Raw genomic sequence first — 26,938 nt, 5'->3', positions numbered from 1 at the left:
GGGGTCTCCTTCTTTATTTGATACTTTAGCAGCTTCATTATATACGCCAGGCTTTTCTTGCAGTTGCTTTAGCTGACAGAAATATTGGGTGATCTGCTGCTCCCGCTCTTTCTCTTGTCGACCATATTCGTTATCATAGAGGGCGGTCTTTTCTGTTCGTGCCGAGTTCAGGCACCCCCACCATTCTTGGGGTGTTTTGTGGATGTGACTCGGTTCGGGTTCCCCGTAAGAGATGTCTTCCTCTTTATTGGACTGGAAGGGCCACTCTTCCGTGGGGTAGGGTTCATTACAGGAACGCTGCATCTTGTCCTCCATTTTTAGGCTATCAGGTGTAATTTTCTTCCTGACCTCAGGAGGCGCTATTGCAGCTGTTGCCACTGTATTTGCTAGAACCCCCAATTGTGGTAGTCCTACAGGTGGGCATATTTTGCTTGTAGAGGTCGTAGCTCTCACAGGCATCTCTGTAGACTTTTCTTTCTTGTGTAATTTTTTTTACAATATCAGCAGTGCTGTGCATGCATTTTCTCTTATCAGGTATAAAAGATGTGGAGTTGCTAGGTAAAAACGTCTATTTGCTTTACACCATTTACTTACTAGGTGTAATCTCTCATTAGGTATGCTGAATGTGTAGTTGCTAGGAAAAAACTTCTGTTTGCTTTACACCATTTACTTGCTAGGTATAATCCCTCCGCTTCAGCAACAGAATTTGGTTTTCTTTCTGAGTTCGGTAATTTTCAGTCTCATCTTTGGGTATTATGGCATTCACACTTCACCCTTTGGTTGTCTGTTTTTGCTCCCAAGATATATATAGGCAGACTTTTTTTTACTTGCAGAAAAAAAACAATTCTTTGCAGTGGACTATCTCTTTCATTCCCGACAGGGTGACTCAACAGTCAGCAATTGGCTTTGAAAAACCTTTTACACAGTTCAGAAATCCCTTTTTCCCTTATAGGCAATTTTACACTCCAGCATTTGTTTGCTAAAAATTCCCCTGCTTCAGCACAGTCTTGTATCAATTTTCACACTTTTCTGCATATACTCCATTCACAGCTGGTAGCCCTATGCGGTGTGGCAACCTTTATTTGCAAAATCAGTACCACTCGTGGGTCACCATCTGTATTCACTGCTTCAGCGAAACTTTTGAAAACAACAAACACCTATCCCTTTTTAAGGGCTGACTCACTTCTTGAACCCTGACTATTGCTGGAAGGCAAAACCCCTATTTCAATGACCATATTACACTTTGTGATAGGCAAATAAGGTTTTAGCTGTTTAAGCAGTCTCTCTCCTCTTGGGATTGGGGCAAAGAGTCCATCTGTGGTTTTGTAAGTTTTCAGTGGTGTGTATCCCTTTAACTCTGATCTCTGCTGTATGAGAGGTTTTTTTTTTCTAAGTTGCTCAGACTTGTTTGTAGGTAAAAAGCATAAAAAAAATTTCACATAAAAAATCTCCGGCCCTTTTTAACTACAAAGACACCTCTCATCTCACTTCGGACACCATATGTAGACGGACGTTCACAAAGGTACACAATTGGAGACTTTTATAAGGTGAAATTATAATAAGGCTTTATTGTGCCTTTTCCTTTTCATCAGGAAATCCATCCAAACACAGGGGGGGGGGGGGGGGACAAAGCTTCTATTCACTTGGGAGTATTTCAAGTGAAACACTATGCAATTAATTCACATCTCCCTTAGTCAAGCATTTCTCCCAGCCCCAAACACATAGCATGAAATAAGTAGATATAAGAAGTCTCTTAAGAATGAAAGTCTTATCTGTTTCTTGGAGGGAAAATCTTCTCAGTTCCTGGTTCAGCTCCCTTCATTCAGGGTGTGTCAGCTTCAGGTTTAGTAGTTTTCCCTGTGTCTTGTAAGCAGCTCTGCTGTTTCTTCTGGCAGGGCTCAAGACTGTTGTGTCTCCAAAGGTCAGCTCACAAGTGAGCTAAGGAGTCACTTCCTGTCTCAACAGGCAGGCTTTTGTAAGCAATCTAAATCAGGCAGGTGGTGTTTATTAATTGACTACCAGCAGTTAACCACCACACTGCTAGATTAAAGGCACATTACTTGAACAGGGATTACTCCCCTGTTACAAGACCCTTATAGAAGAACCCCCTTGGTCCCGGGGTGAATACTCCAGAATCACACGGCACAGTAGATGAAAGTAACAGAGTCTTTATTGTACTCTCTTTAGCAGGCACGTAGTAGCAGCACAGCAATACAGGTACACGGTACACCTCCTCCTCCTCTCCCGCCAGGTCGTTCTCCACAGGATGGACTGAAGGGTGTAATTCTCCCTGCCTCCACCCGCAACCAAGGGCGCCACGGGTGGGGCTAGCTCTTCCCTCACCCCCTAAGCAGGATGAGAGGCATGGATTCACCTCTAAACACTAGGCCCTTCTCCTCAGGAACCTAGCTACACTCTCTCTCTGTCTTGGCCTGTCGGTTCCGGCAGACACTCCAACACTCGCAGCCTCCAAGGCATAAATCTCTCCTCTGACCTCCAGAACAACACCTCCTCTCTCCACTCAGACTCAGACAGAACAGCCTGACTCTCTCCTCACTGTCTCTCCTGAACAACTGCACTGCAGAGCACACAGGAACCGCAACTAAGTTTGGTCAGCCCCGCCCCTATGACATCAACAAGACCTCCCCTCTGCACAGACCGCAGCAGAGACAGGCTTGTATTAATCAAGCAGGCAGGGCTTTGCAAGGGGGAAAACCCATGATTACTACTGGCGTCTGTCTTTAGCAGGACTTATCACAGTAGTGGGAAGATTTAGTAGCCCAGGCTGTTTACAGGGGGCTACATAGACATACAACCCTTTAACCCTTTCCCTGCCAGAGCAGATAGCAACTCATTACTCTGCATTGCTGGACTGTTTGGGCCATGTTTACTAAGCAGTTTTCTGCCACGAGACACATTCCAGCGCATGCGTGTCACTGGGCGGTAAGGTGCCCTGCTGGCGCCGGAAGGCACAAGGCTGCGGAATAAACATAGGCCTTTTGGCTTAGAAATGATTTTCTCTGTCTCTCCTGGTGTCTCAAACCACAAAACGGAAAGTGCCAAGAGCCTCGGGCATCACCGACCCTCTCTATCTCTCCTGCTGCAGTATGCAGGGAGAGGGAGCAAGGAAACCCAAGGGGTTAAGATCTAGCATTCAGTTGGTGCATTAACAAGAACACTGTACAAGTACTAAATAATCAGTCAAGCAAAAGTTGCTCTAAAAGCCTGCTCTGTATTTACTCAGCACTTTCAGAAGCCCTGAGGCCAGGGATGCTGCATCAGCACTTACAGTAACTCTCACAAGGAGGTGTTCCTATAACAATCATTTGTCTCATAGGTACAAAGAAGGGCGGGTCGCTGGGTTGGTCCTTTCTTCCATGTAGTAACAAAGGAGGGAGTAGGTGTTATGACACCCTTCATTGGACCGAAAAGTAACATGTGGCTTTATTTATATATATCTTATACTATATTAGTGAAAGCACTGTATGCCTGTCTGGATGTCCGGTGTCCATAGGGGAAATCTCATTGGTCCCTTGGGCCGCCCGCCCCCGCACACCTCTCATTGGCCTGAGGCGGAGTGACGGGCCAAAAACACACACACACACACACACACACACACACACACACACACACACACACACACACACACACACACACACACACACACACACACACACACACACACACACACACACACACACACACACACACACACACACACTAGGGGGGGGTGTTACATACATGTGGGGCGCGCCCCCTTGGGGGGGCGCACGATTATGTAGGGGGGGCGCGAGCAGCTTGCAGGGAAACCTGGGGGCGGCCAGAGGTGTGCACGGGCGCTCCGTGCTGCTGCTTCTATGTCTGTGTCTTGCAGAGGGGGCGGGGCCAGAAGCTCCGTGCTGCTGCTTCTATGTCTGTGTCTTGCAGAGGGGGCGGGGCCAGAAGCTCCGTGCTGCTGCTTCTATGTCTGTGTCTTGCAGAGGGGGCGGGGCCAGAAGCTCCGTGCTGCTGCTTCTATGTCTGTGTCTTGCAGAGGGGGCGGGGCCAGAAGATCCGTGCTGCTGCTTCTATGTCTGTGTCTTGCAGAGGGGGCGGGGCCAGAAGCTCCGTGCTGCTGCTTCTATGTCTGTGTCTTGCAGAGGGGGCGGGGCCAGAAGCTCCGTGCTGCTGCTTCTATGTCTGTGTCTTGCAGAGGGGGCGGGGCCAGAAGATCCGTGCTGCTTCTATGTCTGTGTCTTGCAGAGGGGGCGGGGCCAGAAGATCCGTGCTGTTGCTTCTATGTCTGTGTCTTGCAGAGGGGGCGGGGCCAGAAGATCCGTGCTGCTGCTTCTATGTCTGTGTCTTGCAGAGGGGGCGGGGCCAGAAGATCCGTGCTGCTGCTTCTATGTCTGTGTCTTGCAGAGGGGGCGGGGCCAGAAGATCCGTGCTGCTGCTTCTATGTCTGTGCTTGCAGAGGGGGCGGGGCTTCTCTCTGCACACAGACAGCCCCTCCTTCTCTTCCTGTCTGCTTCCCGTTTTCCCCCAGCTTGGGGGGTTGGGGGATCGGAGCATGTCGCCCCCCCAGGTGAAATTGTGGACTGATTAAGTGTGTGTGTGTGGTGGTGGTGGTGTGGGGGGGAGTGATTGAGTGTGTGTGTGGGGGGATTGAGTGTGTGTGTGGGGGGTGGGGGGATTGAGTGTGTGTGTGTGGGAAGTGTGTGTGTGTGGGGGGATTGTGTGTGGGGGGGATTGTGTGTGTGTGTGGGGGGGGGATTGAGTGTGGGGATTGTGTGTGTGGGGGGGGGATTGTGTGGGAGGGGGATTGTGTGTGCGTGTGTGGGGGATTGAGTCCCCCCCGCCTCCCTGCCCTTTGCCCTCCCCCTCCCTGCCCTTTGCCCTCCCCCTCCCTGCCCTTTGCCCCCCCTGCCCTTTGCCCCCCCCCTCCCTGCCCTTTGCCCCCCCTCCCTGCTCTTTGCTCCCCCCCTCCCTGCTCTTTGCCCCCCCCCCCCCTTCCACTCCATGCCCCCTGCCCTTCCAGGCCCGGGCAACGCTGGGTATATCAGCTAGTATATATGTATATAGCAACTGCAAATATTACTGTAAGCTCATTTGCATGTCTCAGACAGGTCTGCAACCCCGCCTTTCACCATTATCACCCAGCAACAGCACTTCCACTGCAACAAGGGATTCTGGGAAATGACATGCAAATGAGCACACAGTGCCACCTTATTTCCCAGAATCCCTTGCTGCAGTGGAAGTGCTGTGTGCTGGGTGATAATAGACACACAGACTACCGCATGGCACACCTAAAATAATGAACAGATGCTCATGAAGCTGGCATGTATACCAATTACATATAGGAAGCCAGCCGTGCGCCAAGGAAAAGAATCATAAGAACACAAAACAAAAAAAGAAACCTTAGAGGAGCACACAAGTATATCCAAAAAGTAAGCCAAAATTTATTAACACTATAAAATCAGGGGAGAAAGGATAAAAAAAGGGGGAGGAGACAAGTGACTACCTAACTAGGGACCGCAGACAAGAGAGTCTAGGAGCGCGGGACAAATAGTAACATCTTTGCACAGCTCTGTTTCCAGCAAAGTTTGCTGCCTTTTCTATCCTTATTGTGCAGTTTAGGTATGAGTGGACACTCATGTGTATTTTTGGCCAACTTACAGGTGTGCTTTACTCCCCTCACCAGGTTTCTATCATTAAACTAGTCTTTGTGCTATCTGGTATTATTGTACATTGCCGTGTCTTCAGTATTTTTGTTTTTGTGATTTCATGTCCCGTTGGGTTATGTTACTACTTGTCCCGGGCTCCTAGACTCTCTCTCTATATATATATGGGAGGGGGTGGAAAAAGGATCACTCACAAACAAATCATATGTAAAAGCATATCGTGAACACAATGTCACCGCCTGCTGGAACGGACACTTTAACCGAATCCCGCTCAGTAGTGTTTGTAGTGCAGGAGATGAAATCAGCCGTCCGTTTATGGTGATAAAAGCCGAAATGCCGATGGTATACACTGGACCCTCCGTTTCCGGAGTCCCGGCAGTCTGATGCACAATGAGTTTCTCACACCACCAGCCAGTTGAAGCAGGGACAAGGTTCTGGCCTGGTTCCTGTCCCACTATAGGGACGTAGCATCGCTGCTTGATGACGTCCTGACGCGTTTCGTCTCGTTGGGTGGTTTCCCAAACCTTTTTTTCCAATCCCTGTCTAAGTCACAGAAACCTTTGTATATCAGTATTGCTTGACATGAGGAAGAGAGGAAAACTCGCGAAAGCTTGTCCTATGACATAAATTGTTAGTCCAAATAAAAAAGGTATCTCCTGATACTGAGGAACTCATTTATTCTGCACTATATATATATATATATATATATATATATATATACTGTATATACACACACACACACAAATATAATATATATATATAAATATATATATATTATATTTGTGTGTGTGTATATACAGTATATATATATATATATATATATATATATATATATATATATATATAGTACAGAATAAATGAGTTCTTCAGTATCAGGAGATACCTTTTTATATATATATATATATATATATATATATATATATATATAAAAAGGTATCACCTTTCTTCATATATAACACTCTTACTTGTTCTCCCCTTCTCTCCCCTTCCAGTTTCCTCATGTTGGGCGGGCTGTGTGGAGGTAGAATCAGAGACAGAAGCTGTGTTGGGTAAGACCTTTAAGATCCAGTGCATCTCGTGTAAGAAGCGGGGAGAGACCAAGGCCGACACCTTTGTCGAGTGGTTCTTTAAAGAGCAAGGGGATGAGGAATTCAACCCGGTAAGTCTTTCTCTGACATACAGTAACATATTCTAAAACTGGACATATCATGACAGTCATGGTGAACCTGTCATCTCCAAGAGTGGACCTCTCATTGTAACATATTTTATATGCTGCAAACCCACTTCCCAGTGCTGGAGAAGAGTTTATCTCCATTGAAATGATGTACTAAATTCTTCAGGAGTACGGGAAAATTGCTTCATAGCATCATGAATAAGGACCATTGATACAGATCCTGGCATGTCTAAGTGTGTCACTTGAATAACATCAGACAGTATGGAGACTTACGTACTAAGATTATATTTTTCAAATGTTGTGCGTCAAAACGTTAGTGCTAAAAAGAAATGTATGTATGTATGTCTTTATTTATATAGCGCCATTAATGTACATAGCGCTTCACAGCAGTAATACACGTGACAATCATATAAATAACAAATAATACAAATAACAGATCATGGGAATAAGTGCTTCAGACATAAAAGTAACATTTAGGCCGATGACTTCTAAGTTCTTTGTTTTGACCCGACTGTACCAACTGTTTGTAATTTTTATATATGCCTCCAATAAAGGAAAAAAAGATTGGAAAAAAAAGTAACATTTAGGAAAATAAGTCCCTGCTCCGAAGAGCTTAAAATCGAATTAGTAGGTAGGAAGACCGTACAGAGACAGTAGGAGGGAGTTCTGGTAAGTGCGTCTGCAGGGGGCCAAGCTTTATGTATCATGTGTATAGTATTAGCCATGGAGCTACGCATATGCTTCTTTAAGCAAGTGTGTTTTGAGGTGGGTCTTAAAGGTCGATAGAGAGGGTGCTAGTCGGGTATTGAGAGGAAGGCCATTCCAGAGGTGTGGGGCAGTCAGTGAGAAAGGATTAAGGCGGGAGAGAGCTTTAGATACAAAGGGGGTAGAGAGAAGACATCCTTGAGCGGAACGCAAGAGTCGGATGGGGCATAGTGAGAAATTAGGGCTAAGATGTAAGGAGGGGCAGAAGAGTGTAAAGCTTTAAAAGTGAGGAGGAGAATTGAGTGCAAAATGGGGGATTTGATAGAAAGCCAGGAGAGTGATTTCATGAGGGGAGATGCTGAGACAGATTTAGGAAAGAGTAGAGTGATTCTGGCAGCAGCGTTTAGGATAGATTGTAGGGGAGACAGGTGAGAGGCAGGAAGGCCGGACAGCAGGAGGTTACAGTAATCAAGACGGGAGAGAATGAGGGTCTGTGTCAGAGTTTTAGCAGTCGAGCAACAGAGGAAAGGGCGCATCTTTGTGATATTGCGGAGTAAAAAGCAACAGGTTTTAAATACGTTTTGAATGTGAGAGGAGAATGTGAGAGAGAAGTCGAATGTGACCCCTAGGCAGCGTGCTTGGGCTAATGGGTGAATGATCGTATTTCCAACAGTAATGTGGAAGGAGTTAGTAGGGCCAGGTTTGGGAGGAAGTATGAGGAGCTCTTTTTAGCCATGTTGAGTTTAAGGCGGCCGAGGGCCATCCAGGATGATATAGCAGAGAGACATTCAGAAACTTTGCTCTGTATAGCAGGTGTAATGTCGGGTGTTGAAAAGTACATTTGTGTGTCGTCAGCATAGAGGTGATAATTAAACCCAAAAGATGTTATTTGGTCACATAGAGAAACTGTGTTCAGAGAAAAGAGAAGAGGATGCGGCGTCTGGGAGAAGGAAAGGCCACCATAAGAGAGGGCAGCTTCCAGAGCAGAGTCAGACTGAGTGAGCCAGGTCTCAGTTATAGCAAAGAGAAGCAGAGAGTGAGAGAGAAAGAAGTCATGTACAGAGAGGAACTTGTTAGAGAGGGAGCGAGCATTCCAAAGGGCACAGGAGAAAGGGAGAGAGGAGGGGGGTGGCAGGGGATGGGTATGAGGTTGGAGGGGTTGACACCAGGGGGAATAGAAGTTGTATGTGGAAGACGGGGACCAGAGCATACAGAAATAAGGCAGGGACCAGGATTGGGTAAGATATCCCCAGAAGCAAGGAGGAGAAGCATGGATTGAAAGAGAACGTGTGAGGATGATTTGTAGGGGTGTGTTTTAGTGCAGGGGGTATAGCTGTGTAGGGCGCAGGTAAGAAAGGAGTTCATGTGATCTGAGAAGTGGTGAAGGAAGGGAAGATGGAGATATATGAATAGAGTTGGATACATAATGAGGCTGGTAGAAAGAAGTGCATAATTTGAAAAGAAGTGAGGTCACAGCAAATATAAATAGTAAAGGCAGCATCACAGCAATAGTGAAGTGCTGAGATGTTCAGTCTGGGATAGATAATATCCTCCTTTCCAGTGTCGATCAAAATCAGGAATCAGGACCAGTAGGTGTTGTCCAGTCCTTCTGAACTCCCTTTTAAACTCCACTTTGCTTGCTACTTAAAATGGGCTACTTCAAACATGGGCTGCAGACAGCAAGGGCTGCTATGTCTGTGGTTATATGGGCCTAAGAAGTCACTTGACTGAATTAAGTTCAGCCCAGCCAACTAAATTAGCACGTGTGAGGCACATTAAAACAGATGGTTTTTCTAAACAGGGTGTTGTCCTGCCTAAGTGTAAAATCTGAATTTAATTAAGAGACACATCAAGGGGTGATTGAGACAGGATTCAAATATGGGATTTACCTAGGAGTGTTACAGTTGCATATACTAAAATACACACAACCTTCCTCAACGGTGCATCATTGTGTATGATAACTTCATACATATGACGCATACTTTGGCGTCTGAAAGGATGTTTGACACATTGGGACACATGCATTAAGTGCCGGTATGTTGCAATTATTTACTTACTGTACATTCAGGTCAATGGGAGCTGGAATGGGCGCGACATGTCCCCAATAGCGTTGTGTCAAATACCTGACTGATACAATTTAAATGTAAATGTCATTTATTACTTGTTTTAGTAAATATAAATTGTTTGTGTAATATTATTTATAATAAAAAAAATAAAAATTCCTCAAAGTGCAGGTCTCCTCTAGGACAGAGGTACAAAGTACCTCTCTACTCACAAGTCCACAATGTAATTCCTCATTTATTGTAACAGACAAGAACAGAGAAGGAGGAACAAAGTTTCAGGTCCCGTATGTACCTTTCATCGGGGACCGAAACGTTCCTCCTCTGTTCCTGGCTATCACAATAAATGAAGAATAGCATTATGAACTTATGAGTAGAGATGTACTTTGTACCTCTGTCCTACAGGAGACCGGCACTTTGTACCTCTGTCCTACAGGAGACCGGCACTTTGTACCTCTGTCCTACAGGAGACCGGCACTTTGTACCTCTGTCCTAGAGGAGACCTGCACTTTGAGGAATTGGTTGTGTGTTGGCTGCACATGCCGGACTCTCCTCGCCTGAAACTATTTCCCTGCACGTTGAACCTGTACTATATCATTTATAATAGCCATACTGTGAAATAATACATTTTGTTATCCTATATAATGAAACATCCGTGCTGTGCTAAATACATGTTTGGGTTGATATATAGGAACATCCTTTTGTGCTTGAAACGATTGGTACATCGACCCCTACAAGTTTATTTAAAAGCGTTTGGTAGATTTATTTCGGTAATCTGCTGAGGAATCCCTCATTACTGGTCCCTCTGGCATTGAAAGAGATCTTTCAATTTGTCGTTTTAAAGAGATCACGTTCAGTTGAAGCTTTCAAAGCTGCCAGAGCATATTGGGTGTACATATAATCAGAGCATTCATAGAAATATTTACCATTTGTTATGTAAAACACCTTTAAAGTTAATGTCCCAATTAGTCTTTGGTTCAAATGACCCTTCTTTTCCTCTCGCATTCTGGTTACGCCATTCATTGTTATAAAAACATTTTCTGCACAATCTTTAAAAATGTCTATGAGGGATGTTCTAGTAGCTACGAGTTAGTCGTTGCCAAACCGCACGCTTCCACATGGTCCTTAAATAGCGGATTAAAACTAGCCAAAAATCTGTATCCTGTGATTCAAATCGCATGGGTTAAACCGCGTCCGTAAAAAGTGACAAACTGCAGGGATTGTACTTACTTTGGAAGAGGAATGATGCTTACTCCATCCCCAGTCTGACTAGTGGGTTTTGCTGAGATATGGGTGTTGCTCTCCCTCAGAAAAACCCATATTTCAGGCTCTGGGTGGAACTCGCAATACCAAATTCGCCACTCTGAAGGAGACGAGAGAAAACAATGCCAGTTATTAGAAGCGTTTTTGCATTTTGCACCTAGCGGAGCTGCTAGAATTCAGCTAGTAGTCCAAAAATGCGCGTTTTAAGCCGGAATGAAACCATGTCTAAAAAAGCCTTTTCTGCACGTTTTGGGGCTTACAGAATAGCAAAATGTGCCAGTCCCATCAGAAAGGGCTCTTTTGACACAGACTGGCACAATTCATAGCTACTCGAATATTCCCCTAAGAATCACGTTGCCTTTCCGTTCTGATCCCTGCAGCGTTGGGATGGTGCCAGCAATAATTCCTTATAAGATCGTAACAAAACTACGGCGTATTTTACTGCATATTCTGTTATATCTATTGCAACAAGTATTTATAGACCTTTTATGAATAAATAGCAGGTAATGTGGCAGCCATTTTATATACCCCAAAAAGCTCAGTAAATCTATATCTTTTGAGTTGTTTAGGACATAAAGACAACCACAAGTTAATTATGAAAAACCACTGAAATGGGATGAATTGCTCCTTTAAAAACCCTCATGTGACAGGGGGATTATTATGCCCGGTTAGCAGCAATCTCAAATCCCTGTTTGAAAACCTGGACTCAATGGCGTTATATGGGTGTTCTGGAGTCAGACCACCCTACTGAAAACATGGTACATGTTACAATATGCAGCACTCACCCAAGTATTACACTTTCAATTCCAATGCTTCTTTTGCATATAGACCAGATACCCAAAAATGTCATTGTGGGACCCCAAATAATTTCACATGCTATTCCTACTGCCTACCCCTAATATCATCCAACCCTTCCCAAGTACTCATGCTGCATGGAAGGATTCCCCTCTTGCTTATTTTTTGTGGGATCGAAGGCAGTGGGAATATTAGTCCACCAAATAAATGTGTTTTTATTGAATATATAATCTCTTTAAGGCAGGGGTGGCCAAATCCCGTTCTCAAGGGCCACCAGCCGGTCAGGTTTTCAGGATATCCCTGCTTCAGCACATGTGGCTCAGTCAAAGAATGAGCTACTGACTGAGCCATCTGTGCCGAAGCAGGGATATCCTGAAAACCTGACCGGCTGGTGGTCCTTGAAAACTGGACTTGGCCACTCCTGCTTTAAGGGGACATTATTGTAGGCTGCAAGTGTATGGTAATAATGATCATCATTATCCAGCTATGGTCCTGCTAATGATCCTTCCACCTCTCTATGATACTTTCCCTCTGTTTGCCAGATATATATATATCAAAATACCCGTGGTAATGTCAAGGATGAGCGTTTTATGGACCGGTTGGTATGGAATGGGAGCAAGCATACAGACGACCTGCAGGACATGTCCATCTTCATCACGAACGTCTCCTACAGCCACCATGGAGAGTACATGTGCCGGGTCAACCGCACGCTCCAGTTTGAGAGCCACTTCTACAATATCAATGTCACCAAATTCGTCCATCTGACTGTGGTGCCCACAGGTGAGAATGTCAGTGGTGTGTATGAGAAGAAGGTGGAAGAGACTACACCCATTTATAGGCGAGTGACGACAGAACTTACACAGTAAAGAGGCAAGGGTCTTACTAGAGTCGTTTTTCCAATCATCTGTTTTCTGTACCCCCACAAAACAAATAATGTGTTTGTAAACAGATATGGGATCTGGTTGGTGACAACTGAAAATGTACATTTATTTTATCGAGCCTTTTGGGTAAATGAGAAACTTAGCCACAAGTGTGTCACCCAAAGTTACAAGGATGACAATCTGCTGTATTCAATGGCTATCCACTAGTCAATGGACTTTTTTTGGAAATTTGTAATCCTTATTTTGAGGAATGGGATTTTTAACATTTTGTTCTGCAGCCTCATTGTGGTGTTTAGTTGTAGTGTGTGATAAATTGGTGTTTAGTTGTGTGTGATACGTTGGTGTTTAGTTGTAGTATGTGATAAGTTCGTGTTTAGTTGTAGTGTATGATAAGTTGGTGTTTAGTTGTAGTGTGTGATAAGTTGGTGTTTAGTTGTGTGTGATATGTTGGTGTTTAGTTGTGTGTGATACGTTGGTGTTTAGTTGCGTGTGATACATTGGTGTTTAGTTGTGTGTGATAAGTTGGTGTTTAGTTGTGTGTGATACGTTGGTGTTTAGTTGTGTGTGATACGTTGGTGTTTAGTTGTGTGTGATACGTTGGTGTTTAGTTGTGTGTGATACGTTGATGGGATACTCTGATATTGAATCGTATGTGATATTCTGCTTTCGAACGGGATATGTTGTGTTATCACTGGAAGCAAAGAAGTCTGCTACCCATTTGTTAATTGATTTTCTTTGTTGCTGTTGTTATGCCATATGGTTTAATCAATGAATTATAATTAATCCTCCATCATCCTCGACACCCACTTACTGTATGTGATTCAACAAGATAGATACATGGTGTATACATTCCTTGCAAAGGAATACTGCCCAGATTCTCAAAAGGGTACTAAGCTTTAGCACGCCTCAGCTCCCATTCATATGGAAAGGTGTGCAGGAGCGTAGCACTGTTTGGTGGATCTGGGCCTAAGGACCTTATTCTATATCTGCAGATAGACAAATACCCCCCAAGGGTTATCTCAAACATGATAATGCCAAGGAAATGTGGAATTATGAGTCCGCCACACTTGGGGTTCACCAGTAAGTTACAGCGGTATCACTGTACTGTTCTGATCACATATATTCTTAATTTGAAGTCCATGAATGTGAAAATAACGCCTTGTGAAATAAATCCAGTGATTATCTGCTGTGTTGGTAAACACAAGAGGGAGGTTATGCGTAGCAGGGGCATTTCCAAATGTCTGTCTCGATTGAGGGAGATTAATACCATTTTTAGTTTCAAATGATTTGTAATGAAATGCCATATTGGATTATCAAAGACACCAGGTTTGAGATCTTTATATGATCCGTTCCTTATCCAATCAGATTCTGAGCTTTTTAGTAACCCAGGAGTTTCAGTCAGAAGACTTCCTAATGATTCCATATTTCACACCTTGCCCCCATTGGGTACATGGATTCTTTATTGGCTGACAATGATGAATACTATCAAGAATATTAGATGGGAGAAGACAAGTCTTCTTTACTACTGTGAAGTGCTATGTACATTAATGGCGCTATATAAATAAAGACATACAATACAATACAATACAAGTCACCACTAGTACTTTCTACCATCTTTAATTCCTCCACATCCCATTCTTTAATTTCAAAGATACAGTATATTAACTCTACTAGAATATCAGGATCTCAGACTCTGTTAACCCTTTAGTTGCAGAGCATTGGGGTTTAACCGACCGTGTACCCATTACTGTACCTGGACATACCCCAGGTGATATGTCTTGAAGTAATATTGCATCTCATCCCCAATACAGTATGCAGATCTCTCCTCCTTCTTCCCCACACCCAGAAAACAGAGACATTGCATCCATTGTGTCGGAGATCATGATGTACGTCCTCATCGTGGTCCTCACCATCTGGCTGGTGGTGGAGATGATTTATTGTTATCGGAAGATCGCTGCGGCCGGAGAGGAGGTGCCCCCGGAGAATGCGTGAGTGCGGAGGGCCACCGACCAGAGAGAGAGGGGAGGAGGGGGACAATGACATGTGACTTTGGCCTAAGAGCATCAAGAGAGTATTCCCAGTAGCAGACAAAGAAATCAGTCCATCATTTCCCGAATGATTCAGTTGTTCGTAGTGTCAGTAGTAAGCAATCTGTATATGATCATGTTTTATTGTGCCAAAGTTTCCATGCGAACAGTGTCTACAGGAATAAGAACATGCAGATGTATAAGTTCCACATTCAACAAATACTTTGCCATTAATAGTCTCTGGGGCGTTTGCGCTAAACCAGGGGTGTCAAACTCAGTCCTCAAGGGCCACCAACAGACCAGGTTGTATGGATATCACTGCTTCAGCAACTGATTTAGCCACCTGTGCTGAAGCAGGGGTATCCATACAAGCTGGCCTGTTTGAGGCCCTTGAGGACTGAGTTTGGGACCCCTGCTCTAAAGTGTGTTAGTGCCGATCGGGCATAACTGCACTGAAACTCCTGCTGACATGGGAGTTTTTCTGCGTCAGTTCCTTATTGGCACTAACGCACTATACAGGATAACCCCTTCCGTGTGCTGTCAATATTTCAGGCTGTACAGGAAAAGTTTATAAAAAGACTGGCCCCAACAATAAATTCAAGTTTCCACCCAAAATACAGCATCCATGTACAGTATTTGCACAGGTGATTAAACCTGCTTCAGTCACCCCATGGTCACATGTCATACAGTGGTTAAGCTGCAGATAAGGATTCTGGGTAGTTACAGTATATTATGTAAGGCAGTGTTTCCCAACTCCAGTCCTCAGGGAATCCCAACAGGTCAGGTCTTAAGGATATCCCTGCTCCAGCACAGGTGGGTCAATCAGTGGCTCAGTCATTTTGACTGGGCCACCTGTGCTGGAGCAGGGATATCCTTAAGACTTGACCTGTTGGGGTTCCCTGAGGACTGGAGTTGGGAAACACTGATGTAAGGTGTGGTTAAAACCTATCCCAGCTTCAAATTGCAATGCTTGTATAATCAGCCTCACACTGATGAGACCCAAATGGTTGAAATAGCTGTCTGTGAGCAGGGTTTACTGGCTCTGCACTTCTTTAATCCAGACTGTGCTGAAAAGCTGTGTAATGTGGCAGGCATAAGTTTATAGGGGTCCATGGTAAAGTGGATTTGAAGCAAAAGGTGACACTGTGTGCTCATTTGCATTTCATTACCCAGAATCCCTGGCTGCAGTGGAAGCACTGTACGAGATAATGGTAACAAGCCGGGTTACAGACCTGTCTGAGACATGTGAATGTGCTCACAAGTGACATTATTATCTGCTGTATGCTGCAGGGTGAAGGAGTTTTGTCACATAACGTGTATGAAACTGAAGACCACGTTGGGGTGTCACTTTTAACTTCCTTTCCCGTCCTTGTCTGCAACGTAACCACCGTTTGCCATGGAACAGTAGGGTGAATGCAGCAGGTGTTCTGACCTGTGGAACACATGCATACACATTCATGGGTGTTTCATCTCGGCTGTACTTTGTACGAGGGAGGGGTGTGCGGCTTTTAGTTTACCCACAATACCATCATGTTGTCTAACCTGCCAACAACCCAGAAGAGTCATGTATACAAGTTTTTAGGCTATCGATGGAAATTGAGTACAGACAACAATGAAAATGGGTTAAATGAAACACAGGTTACTGTTGCACATTGTAATGTCCGCAAATTATACGACAGACACAAAGCCATATGCACCGTCCAGTCCCACGGCAGCAAAACTGTCTTCTTCTTGTGTCTGCATCAGCAAATATTCAACATGGTCACAAAGCTGGAGGGATGCAACATGGATACACTGATACAAAAGGACTCTATATCAGGGGGACGCAAACTGGGGGGGATGCAAGATTTTTCAGGGGTGACGCGGGCGGTTGCACAGGCCCCGCGCTCTTTCCCAAGGCATTTAAATTAAATGACGGGGTAGCGCGAGAGGCCTCTGCAACGTCCCTTACCTTGTCTCCGGCGATGCGTAGCCTTGGCAACGTGGCGTCAAATGACACCACGGGGTCGCGTGATGTCACCATGGAAAGGTGACGTCACGTGACCACACGGCGTCATTTGACGTCGAAGACAAGGTAGGGGGGGGGGCGCGAGCAGGGTGGTAGCGCAGGCAGGGGGGGCGTAGCGGGGAAAATTTGCACTCCCCTGCCCTATATAACCGTTTGTTTTTCTTTCAGCTCGGACTATTTAGCAATAACATCGGAAAGCAAAGACAACTGCCTTGGGGTGCAAGTGCAGGAATAGCCAGAGCTTTGGGCAGGGACTCAGGGCAGCCCAGGTAAGTGGACCTGGAACACTGGGGATGGATATGGATAGGAAGAGTTACCAGACACATAATATAATATATGTATATATGTGTCGAGCTCAGAGGTATTGCGAGAATGGGAAAAGCATCACTCAAAATAGCACTTAATATACCGATGATTAAATCCGGAGGTTCTTCGTAGCTTCAGTAATCAAGGGTATAAGGTCAGGCTTGCTAATGGAAGATAACGCCAACCTGGAACCTTCCGATTGAAAGGTATCTTACACGGGGACCAGGGACAGCGCCATACATGTCTTCAATGAATGCATACATACTGTAAGTGCAGAACAGTCCGAAGTGGAATGTCCACAAACAATACACTCACATACTCACGAGTCACTGCTGTCTGTTCTGTGTCGTTGGAAGTTTCTTGGCGTGCAGGATCCGCGTGTTACTGGAACACGGAAGAAAATGTACTTGTGCGTGCCACTAGCAGCCGAAAATTGAGGATCGAGAGGTGAACTCCAATTGAAAAAAACGAATTTATTTTCATCACAGTAAAAAAAAAAAGAACAACGTTAAGTGAAAACCACCTACGCATTCCGCACATCAGCGCTTTATCAAGGGCTTGCACGAAATGCATAGGTGGTTCTCACTTAACTTTTGTTCTTTTTTTTTCTCCATGATTTTGAATATAATTTTTTTTTTTATTATTGGGGTTCACCTCTTGATTCTCTATTTACGGCTGGTAGTGCCAGGCACCAGTACATATTATAATGAGATTCTGCATCAGGATACCATTGTGCAGGTCCGGGTCCAGATTAAGGGCTGGATGACATTGTTGTGATGACGTGGAGTTAGGCTGATAATACGGCTTCATACTGTGACCAAGACCATGTGGTCACAGTTATAATCTCATTATCCCAAACCTAGAACCCTGAAGGGAGATAAAGTCAATCCTTTTAGTACAGGTCACTGCCTTAGCCACAGCAGTGGCAGACAACGTCACAGGCCATGAGCCTGATCACTCTTGTGCCATTCTCAGAACAGAGTCCAACGGTTAAGTGACAATAATTTCATCCATACATGTTACTGACAATGTGCACTGCACTAGTACATATACGTTCAATACATCCCTGCCCCAAAGAACATAGAGATCAAGTGACTTTTCCCACGTGACAAGAGGTCACACTCAGATTTCACTGAGGTTCAAATGTCCCAAAGTCCCGTGTCCCCGAGTCATTGCTGAGCCCATAAAGCAGATCGCCCGGTGTCCTGGTAACGCTGTCCTTTCTCCTCTCCTTTTCCAGCGGGGGAGAGAGCGGAGAGGAAGGAGGCTGGCGACGTCGGTGCTGCCGGGGAGTGGGAGCGGAATCTTTTAACGGGTCAAAATGACGCAGACGAGCCGAATCCTCTCACCTTAACCCTTCCACCTCCGCGAGTGCTGCAGACACCGGAATGACCCTGTTTGAGTTGCTTTTCACGTCGACGCCCCTGCCTCGCCTCAAGGTGAAAGGGTCTGGCGTCGATTCAACTGCGTCGAAAATGTACTGCCCGAGTCTTCCTTAACCCCTTCTCTGCCAGTAACACACGACGCGTTTCGCCGGGCTCCTCTAGCTGCGCAGGGGTTAAAGGTGCAATCCACGATGCTCAATTAACAAACAGGTGTTTGCTGCTTTTTTTTTTAAGCGAGACTTGTGTCCTCTCAGCATTTTCTTACCCGCTTTTATTTGTTTCGCTTTTTTAAGGGGGTGGGGGAAATAAAAATGGAGTCCCGCGGCTGCTTCCCAATGATTGAGCGCAGATTAAGTCATTGCTAAGGTGGAACTCAGCAATGAAAACGGCGCCAGGGATTTTGACATCCTGGAGTTTCTCCCCCCCCCCCCCCCCCCAAAAAAAAGAAACGTTATTTTTTTAACCTCTTTTCTGCAGCATCCATTCAATAGGACAGGGGTACTCAACTCCATTCCTCAACCCACCCCTCCCCACGGGACAGATTTTCATGATATCCCAGCTTCAGCACAAGTGGCTCAATCTGAGCCTCTGATTGAGCCACCTGTGCTGAAGCAGGGATATCCTGAAAAGCTGACCAGTTGGGGGGGACTAGAGGACTGGAGATGAGCCCCCCTGCAATAGGACCTGTCACCAAACCCTTCCGCTGCACATTTGAAGCTTTAATAATGTCACGTGTATCTATAAAGGCAATAAGGCATTGCAGGAGGAGGGTTATCATCACCTTTAGGAGGTGACTCTCTGGTGATAACCCTACTCCCGCAGTGCACCTAGTCTGTAAAGCTCGGGGGGGGGGGGGGGGCGAAAAGGTTAGAGAACTTTTTAACAAAGCATGTTATTTATTTTGTAATACGGAATAAAACAGATAAATTAGATTATATTATGTATGATCGGAAGAGGAAGGTTTCAATTGGCCGTCTCTCTCTCTATGGCAGGGGTGCGCAAACTGGGGGGCGGGAGATTTTTCCGGGGGGCGCGGGCGGTTTGCAGAGGCCCCGCGCTCTTCCCCAAGGCATTTAAATTAATGCCGGGGGGGGGGGTGTGGAAATTGCATGAGGCCCCTGCAACTTTATACTTACCCAGATTCACACGCATTGCCATGGCAACGCGGTGTCAAATGACGCTGCGGGGTCATGTGACGTCACACGCGTCAAGTCACGCCTCGGGTCACGTAACCTGACGGCTCTCGTGACCCCGCAGCATCATTTGCTGCAGCTCCAAGGCTCCCCTGCTCTGTGGCTCGTTTGCAGACGGGATACATTTATCGGCCAAGGAGAGTGGTAATGCTCTGCAGGGCGTAAACGGAGCAATGCTCTGCAGGTCACTATAACAGGGAAGGGATTCATGGTGGCGTAACGTGCTGCAGATCTCTTGTTGGTTCCTTTATTACCAGGTCCGTGTGGGATCACCATGAGTGGTCTCCTGAGATCCAGGGAGGGGGAGGGATTAATGGAGCAATGATCTGCAGATCTCTCTGGCAGGAATAAGACTTAAGGGAGTAATGATCTGCAGGTTTCTGGCATGGAGAAAAATACAATGCGGGTGCTCTGCAGGGATATGATTAAGGGAGGAGATGCTCTGCAGGGATAGGGTAAAGGGAGGGGGTGCTCTGCTGGGATATGATTAAGGGAGGAGATGCTCTGCAGATCTCACTGAATGGACGTCAATCTCTTTCTGTCACTACACTAACTGCACAGGAGAGAGTCTGGTATCTGAGTCATAGATCCCTACATCAGCGTGCGGGATGAGACTGCACAGCTCGTGAACGCGCTAACCTGTCCCCTTTCTCCTGACACGTCCTTGTTGCCCATTGTATTGTATTGTATGTCTTTATTTATATAGCGCCAAAAGTATACTCAGCGCTTCACAAAGAATACAGTACAGGGAATTATAATACAATAAGTGCAGCAAAATCAGACAATAGGAAAGGAAATCCCTGCCCCAAAGAGCTTACAATCTAAGAGGATTGTGGGGAAACATACAGAGAGAGCAGGTGAGGGAATAAGTGCTGTAGATGGGTGTGCTTGGCCACAATGGGTGGTATAAGTGACTGTGGGACAGTAGCCATGAGTGCAGGATTTTGGGATGCTTGATTTGTGGGGCATGTTTTAAGGTTAGTCAGTGTTAACCATTTCATTTAACACCATTTACAGGGGAAGAGATGGCAGGGAGGCGTGGGTAAGATCAGGTGTGTATGTCTGGGTTCAGGCTTAGGGTAGATCAGATTAAGGGGTTAAATCTTGCTTGGCCGAGGCGGTCGGTCCGGCCATTTCAGCTAAAATTCTCCGTTAACGTCCGAGAGGAATCTTGTCCTGTTTGGACGCTTTGTCTGATAGCGGTTTATCCCAGAAGTGAGCGCCCCATAGAGAAGTGCCGGGCCTGCGAAACCTCCTCCGTAGCATATTATTTAGTAGGGCTACTGCGTAGCCGAAATAAAGTATGATGCATGCTGGGATACAATGTACCAATATGGCTGAGCCTTGCAATGCAAGCTTTTAATGTCTTATCTTGTGCCTGCTTTATTAACGCTTTCTGAACCAGGCGGCGCTTGTGCAGGTTTCACACTGGTAATGAAGGAGTTAAACACGTCCGTCTGTTTGTTTTCATTCGCTGTCACCCTCTGTGATAATCTTTGCTGTAAAATGCCAATTTTTTACATTTTCCCGTTTGCCTACAATGTGTGTGTGTGTTTTTTTCTACATTGGCCTTTGTTTTATTTCATTTGGGGGGGGCTGCGTGATATCTATCTTTTATTGGGGGGAGGAGGGAAATAATTATATTTATTTGATTGGAGGGCAATAAAGATGTCGGACCATCCAAACCTTGAAGACTGGTGTCCCTCCTTTTTGATGGGGATATGTTAATGAGTGATATATCCTCTCCGACAGGTTGACTAATTCATTTATCTCTCCGGTTCCGCAGATATTAAAGTCATGATGTGGAAATAAACTGTGACAAAACCCCTCTGTACAGGTTATAGTACAGGTACAAAACTCATGAGTGTGTTCACACGCCTTCCACAAACACTGCTACACTGACAGTCCCACACACAGGCCCCGAGAGCATCCGTGTACTATATAGTGTATTGTACCCTGACTGGTAGATGACCGCCGGCTAACACAACGTCATCCAATAAAAAGAATAGCTACTGGTATAAACAAAATTGAACATAAACCAGGTTGTATTGTGCTGTAATATGGAAAATAGCTGAAGCGCTCAAATGCAGGTATATCTCAAAATGATAATAAGCCAGACCACTGTACCAGGGTACTAACAATTGATATAGTACCTATAGTGTCATATAATGGGTACTATCCTCCTGAAGACAGGTGGTGTGTGGTGCAACCCACTCACCATCAGTCCCATTGGCAGGTTCCCCTGAAAAATATACAAGTACTCACATCCTGGTAGGGCTGTGACGTTCGAAACGCGTTGGATGGGTCTTTTGTCACATTAAAGTGCCCTTTTAATCATTTTTTGTCCTGGGTTCTTCCTGCTCCGTTTGTGCTGGTGCGCTTTTTGGTCTCCCTTTTCCCTGTATTGTGCTGTAAAACAAAATAAAGTGCACTAAATAAGGGAAGTGAAGGTCAAAGAATCTATGGTGGGAGACAGAGCCCCCCGCCTGACGCCCACCGGGAGGCAAACTCTGGAAGTGTCCCAGTTAACTCGGCGTAGGCCATATCCATGAGAAACCAGTGCCCAACACCATCTCCACAAGGTTTGTTAGGACTCCGCCTGCCTAACACGGCTTCCCGGTCTTATTATCAGGTTCTGGGAAATGTAGGTTCACTGTAAAATAACGATTTACAACTAGCTATATATAGCAGGAGCACATGCTATGTATGTGACGGAGTTTAACCCAACCACCAATGTAGTCATCTCGGCTCCCACTGATTTTCTGCGTCTCATTGATGTAAACATCTCATGCACGTCGGGAGGATCACTGATAAAAGAACGTTCTTTTCAAACAAATGACACTTTTTGGTCCAGAATTCCTAAATCTTACAGATTTCATTGTTTTGAGGTTGACAGCTCTGCGAATGTCGTACCGTGATGAGACTGCACACAAGGCTTCTGGGAATTAATATGCAAATGAGTGTGTCATGTTTTGCATTCCTATCAGTGTGAAACAGATGTTTCCCGGAGTTCGGACCTGCCGCGCTACACAAGGAGGAACGGGTTAAAGGAATCCACCAAACCCGAAAACCCACTGCAGGTCCGATGTTCCTACAGGCGGTGGTACACTGCTGCAAGTGAAAACGCATGGGAAGCATCCATGTTTATAAAGGTTAGGCAGCTTAAAATGAACCCGCTCCGGCCTACATTCACTAAAGTGTGCTATCCTGTGACACCGGCTGCCGGAAGACGTCTTACAGCATATTCCGGTGAATGCGGCACAAGGTGCCTTATCGAATAGCATTGATTGGTAAATATGAGCTGAATGTCATTACCCAGAAACGTCATCTGCAGCTTAACCACTGTGCGACAGCGAGGGACGTGGGTAAAACATGCAGATACACTCATGAGTGCATTGTCTTTGCTTCTGTATGGTTATGGCGCTTTGGCCCTTTTATTTTAACCAACCATAACCGTATTGTGCCCAGTTTGCAACCAGTAGAAGCTCCACAGCGTTGAATCTATGCCCAGGATCAAACCGAAGTCCAAATGCAGCAACTTCATAAAAACTAGAAAAGCTGTGCGTTTCTTTCATCTATGCCAGGGCTGGCCAACGCCAGGCCTCGAGAGCTACCAACAGGTCAGGTATTTCAGGATATCCCTGCTTCAGCACAGGTGGCTCAATTGAAGATTGCACCACCTGTGCTGAAGCAGGGATATCCTGAAAACCTCACCTTGAGGACAGTAGTTGGCCATCCCTGCTCTGCAGGGATATGATTAGAGGAGGGGGTGCTCTGCTGGGATATGATTAGGGGAGGGGGGGCTCTGCTGGGATATAATTAGGGGAGGGGGTGCTCTGCAGGGATATGATTAAGGGAGGGGGTGCTCTGCGGGGATATGATTAAGGGAGGGGGTGCTCTGCGGGGATATGATTAAGGGACGGGGGGCTCTGCAGGGATATGATTAGGGGAGGGGGGCTATGCTGGGATATGATTGGGGGGGGTGCTATGCTGGGATATGATTAGGGGAGGGGGAGCTCTGCGGGGATATGATTAAGGGAGGGGGGCTCTGCTGGGATATGATTAGGGGAGGGGGTGCTCTGCAGGGATATGATTAGGGGAGGGGTGCTCTGCAGGGATATGATTGGGGGGGGTGCTATGCTGGGATATGATTAGGGGAGGGGGAGCTCTGCGGGGATATGATTAAGGGAGGGGGGCTCTGCAGGGATATGATTAGGGGAGGGGGGCTCTGCAGGGATATGATTAGGGGAGGGGGTGCTCTGCAGGGATATGATTAAGGGAGGGGGTGCTCTGCTGGGATATGATTAGGGGAGGGGGGCTATGCTCGGATAAGATTGGGGGGGGTGCTATGCTGGGATATGATTAGGGGAGGGGGAGCTCTGCGGGGATATGATTAAGGGAGGGGGGCTCTGCAGGGATATGATTAGGGGAGGGGGGCTCTGCAGGGATATGATTAGGGGAGGGGGTGCTCTGCAGGGATATGATTAAGGGAGGGGGTGCTCTGCTGGGATATGATTAAGGGAGGGGGGCTCTGCAGGGATATGATTAGGGGAGGGGGTGCTATGCAGGGATATGATTAGGGGAGGGGGGCTCTGCAGGGATATGATTAGGGGAGGGGGTGCTCTGCGGGGATATGATTAGGGGAGGGGGGCTCTGCAGGGATATCATTAGGGGAGGGGGAGCTCTGCAGGGATATGATTAGGGGAGGGGGTGCTCTGCAGGGATATGATTAGGGGAGGGGTGCTCTGCAGGGATATGATTAGGGGAGGGGGTGCTCTGCAGGGATATGATTAGGGGAGGGGTGCTCTGCAGGGATATGATTAGGGGAGGGGGTGCTCTGCAGGGATATGATTAGGGGAGGGGGTGCTCTGCTGGGATATGATTAGGGGAGGGGGTGCTCTGCAGGGATATGATTAGGGGAGGGGGGCTCTGCGGGGATATGATTAGGGGAGGGGGTGCTCAGCAGGGATATGATTAGGGGAGGGGTGCTCTGCAGGGATATGATTAGGGGAGGGGGTGCTCTGCAGGGATATGATTAGGGGAGGGGGTGCTCTGCTGGGATATGATTAGGGGAGGGGGTGCTCTGCAGGGATATGATTAGGGGAGGGGGGCTCTGCGGGGATATGATTAGGGGAGGGGGTGCTCTGCTGGGATATGATTAGGGGAGGGGGGCTCTGCAGGGATATGATTAGGGGAGGGGTGCTCTGCGGGATATGATTAGGGGAGGGGGGCTCTGCGGGGATATGATTAGGGGAGGGGGGGGCTCTGCAGGGATATGATTAGGGGAGGGGGTGCTCTGCACAGATATGATTAGGGGAGGGGGTGCTCTGCAGGGATATGATTAGGGGAGGGGGGGCTCTACAGGGATATGATTAGGGGAGGGGGTGCTCTGCTGGGATATGATTAGGGGAGGGGGTGCTCTGCTGGGATATGAATAGGGGAGGGGTGCTCTGCAGGGATATGATTAGGGGAGGGGGTGCTCTGCTGGGAAATGATTAGGGGAGGGGGTGCTCTGCGGGGATATGATTAGGGGAGGGGGGCTCTGCTGGGATATGATTAGGGGAGGGGGTGCTCTGCTGGGATATTAATAGGGGAGGGGTGCTCTGCTGGAATATGATTAGGGGAGGGGGTGCTCTGCTGGGATATGAATAGGGGAGGGGTGCTCTGCAGGGATATGATTAGGGGAGGGGGTGCTCTGCAGGGATATGATTAGGGGAGGGGGGGCTCTACAGGGATATGATTAGGGGAGGGGGTGCTCTGCTGGGATATGATTAGGGGAGGGGGTGCTCTGCTGGGATATGAATAGGGGAGGGGTGCTCTGCAGGGATATGATTAGGGGAGGGGGTGCTCTGCTGGGAAATGATTAGGGGAGGGGGTGCTCTGCGGGGATATGATTAGGGGAGGGGGGCTCTGCTGGGATATGATTAGGGGAGGGGGTGCTCTGCTGGGATATGAATAGGGGAGGGGTGCTCTGCAGGGATATGATTAGGGGAGGGGGTGCTCTGCTGGGAAATGATTAGGGGAGGGGGTGCTCTGCGGGGATATGATTAGGGGAGGGGGGCTCTGCTGGGATATGATTAAGGGAGGGGGTGCTCTGCAGGGATATGATTAGGGGAGGGGGCTCTGCAGGGATATGATTAGGGGAGGGGGTGCTCTGCACAGATATGATTAGGGGAGGGGGTGCTCTGCTGGGATATGATTAGGGGAGGGGGGGCTCTACAGGGATATGATTAGGGGAGGGGGTGCTCTGTGGGGATATGATTAGGGGAGGGGGGCTCTACATGGATATGATTAGGGGAGGGGTGCTCTGCAGGGATATGATTAGGGGAGGGGGGCTCTGCGGGGATATGATTAGGGGAGGGGGTGCTCTGCTGGGATATGATTAGGGGAGGGGGGGCTCTGCGGGGATATGATTAGGGGAGGGGGTGCTCTGCAGGGATATGATTAGGGGAGGGGGTGCTCTGCAGGGATATGATTAGGGGAGGGGGGGCTATGCAGGGATATGATTAGGGGAGGGGGGCTCTGCGGGATACGATTAGGGGAGGGGGTGCTCTGCGTGGATATGATTAGGGGAGGGGGGGGCTCTGCTGGGATATGATTAGGGGAGGGGGGCTCTGCAGGGATATGATTAGGGGAGGGGGGCTCTGCTGGGATATGATTAGGGGAGGGGTGCTCTGCAGGGATATGATTAGGGGAGGGGGCTCTGCAGGGATATGATTGGGGGAGGGGGTGCTCTGCAGGGATATGATTAGGGGAGGGGGGCTCTGCTGGGATATGATTAGGGGAGGGGGAGCTCTGCTGGGATATGATTAGGGGAGGGGGGCTCTGCTGGGATATGATTAGGGGAGGGGGGCTCTGCTGGGATATGATTTGGGGAGGGGGTGCTCTGCACAGATATGATTAGGGGAGGGGGTGCTCTGCTGGGATATGATTAGGGGAGGGGGGGCTCTACAGGGATATGATTAGGGGAGGGGTGCTCTGCAGGGATATGATTAGGGGAGGGGGGCTCTGCGGGGATATGATTAGGGGAGGGGGGCTCTGTGGGGATATGATTAGGGGAGGGGGGGCTCTGCGGGGATATGATTAGGGGAGGGGGTGCTCTGCAGGGATATGATTAGGGGAGGGGGTGCTCTGGACAGATATGATTAGGGGAGGGGGGGCTCTGCTGGGATATGATTAGGGGAGGGGGGCTCTGCAGGGATATGATTAGGGGAGGGGGGCTCTGCTGGGATATGATTAGGGGAGGGGGGCTCTGCAGGGATATGATTAGGGGAGGGGGGCTCTGCTGGGATATGATTAGGGGAGGGGGTGCTCTGCAGGGATATGATTAGGGGAGGGGGTGCTCTGGACAGATATGATTAGGGGAGGGGGGGCTCTTCTGGGATATGATTAGGGGAGGGGGGCTCTGCAGGGATATGATTAGGGGAGGGGGTGCTCTGCAGGGATATGATTAGGGGAGGGGGCTCTGCAGGGATATGATT

General features: G+C 47.3%; 1 protein-coding gene across 1 annotated transcript in view; it reads left to right on the top strand.

The window, feature by feature from the left end:
* The window catches only part of SCN1B (sodium voltage-gated channel beta subunit 1), a 40,940-nt gene extending 22,245 nt beyond the window's left edge, over positions 1 to 18,695 (top strand). Inside the window, exons 2-6 of the mRNA XM_075606176.1 lie at positions 6,653 to 6,819; positions 12,200 to 12,437; positions 14,385 to 14,526; positions 16,742 to 16,842; positions 18,120 to 18,695. Of these exons, the coding sequence (XP_075462291.1) occupies positions 6,653 to 6,819; positions 12,200 to 12,437; positions 14,385 to 14,526; positions 16,742 to 16,808 (614 nt within the window). The 3' untranslated portion in view covers positions 16,809 to 16,842; positions 18,120 to 18,695. The remainder of the gene's footprint in view (positions 1 to 6,652; positions 6,820 to 12,199; positions 12,438 to 14,384; positions 14,527 to 16,741; positions 16,843 to 18,119) is intronic.
* The last annotated feature ends 8,243 nt before the right edge of the window (positions 18,696 to 26,938 follow it).

This window comes from Ascaphus truei, chromosome 6, assembly GCF_040206685.1.
Source record: "Ascaphus truei isolate aAscTru1 chromosome 6, aAscTru1.hap1, whole genome shotgun sequence".
Classification (NCBI taxonomy): Eukaryota; Metazoa; Chordata; class Amphibia; order Anura; family Ascaphidae; genus Ascaphus; species Ascaphus truei.
This window is presented reverse-complemented; position numbering and strand designations above follow the sequence as displayed.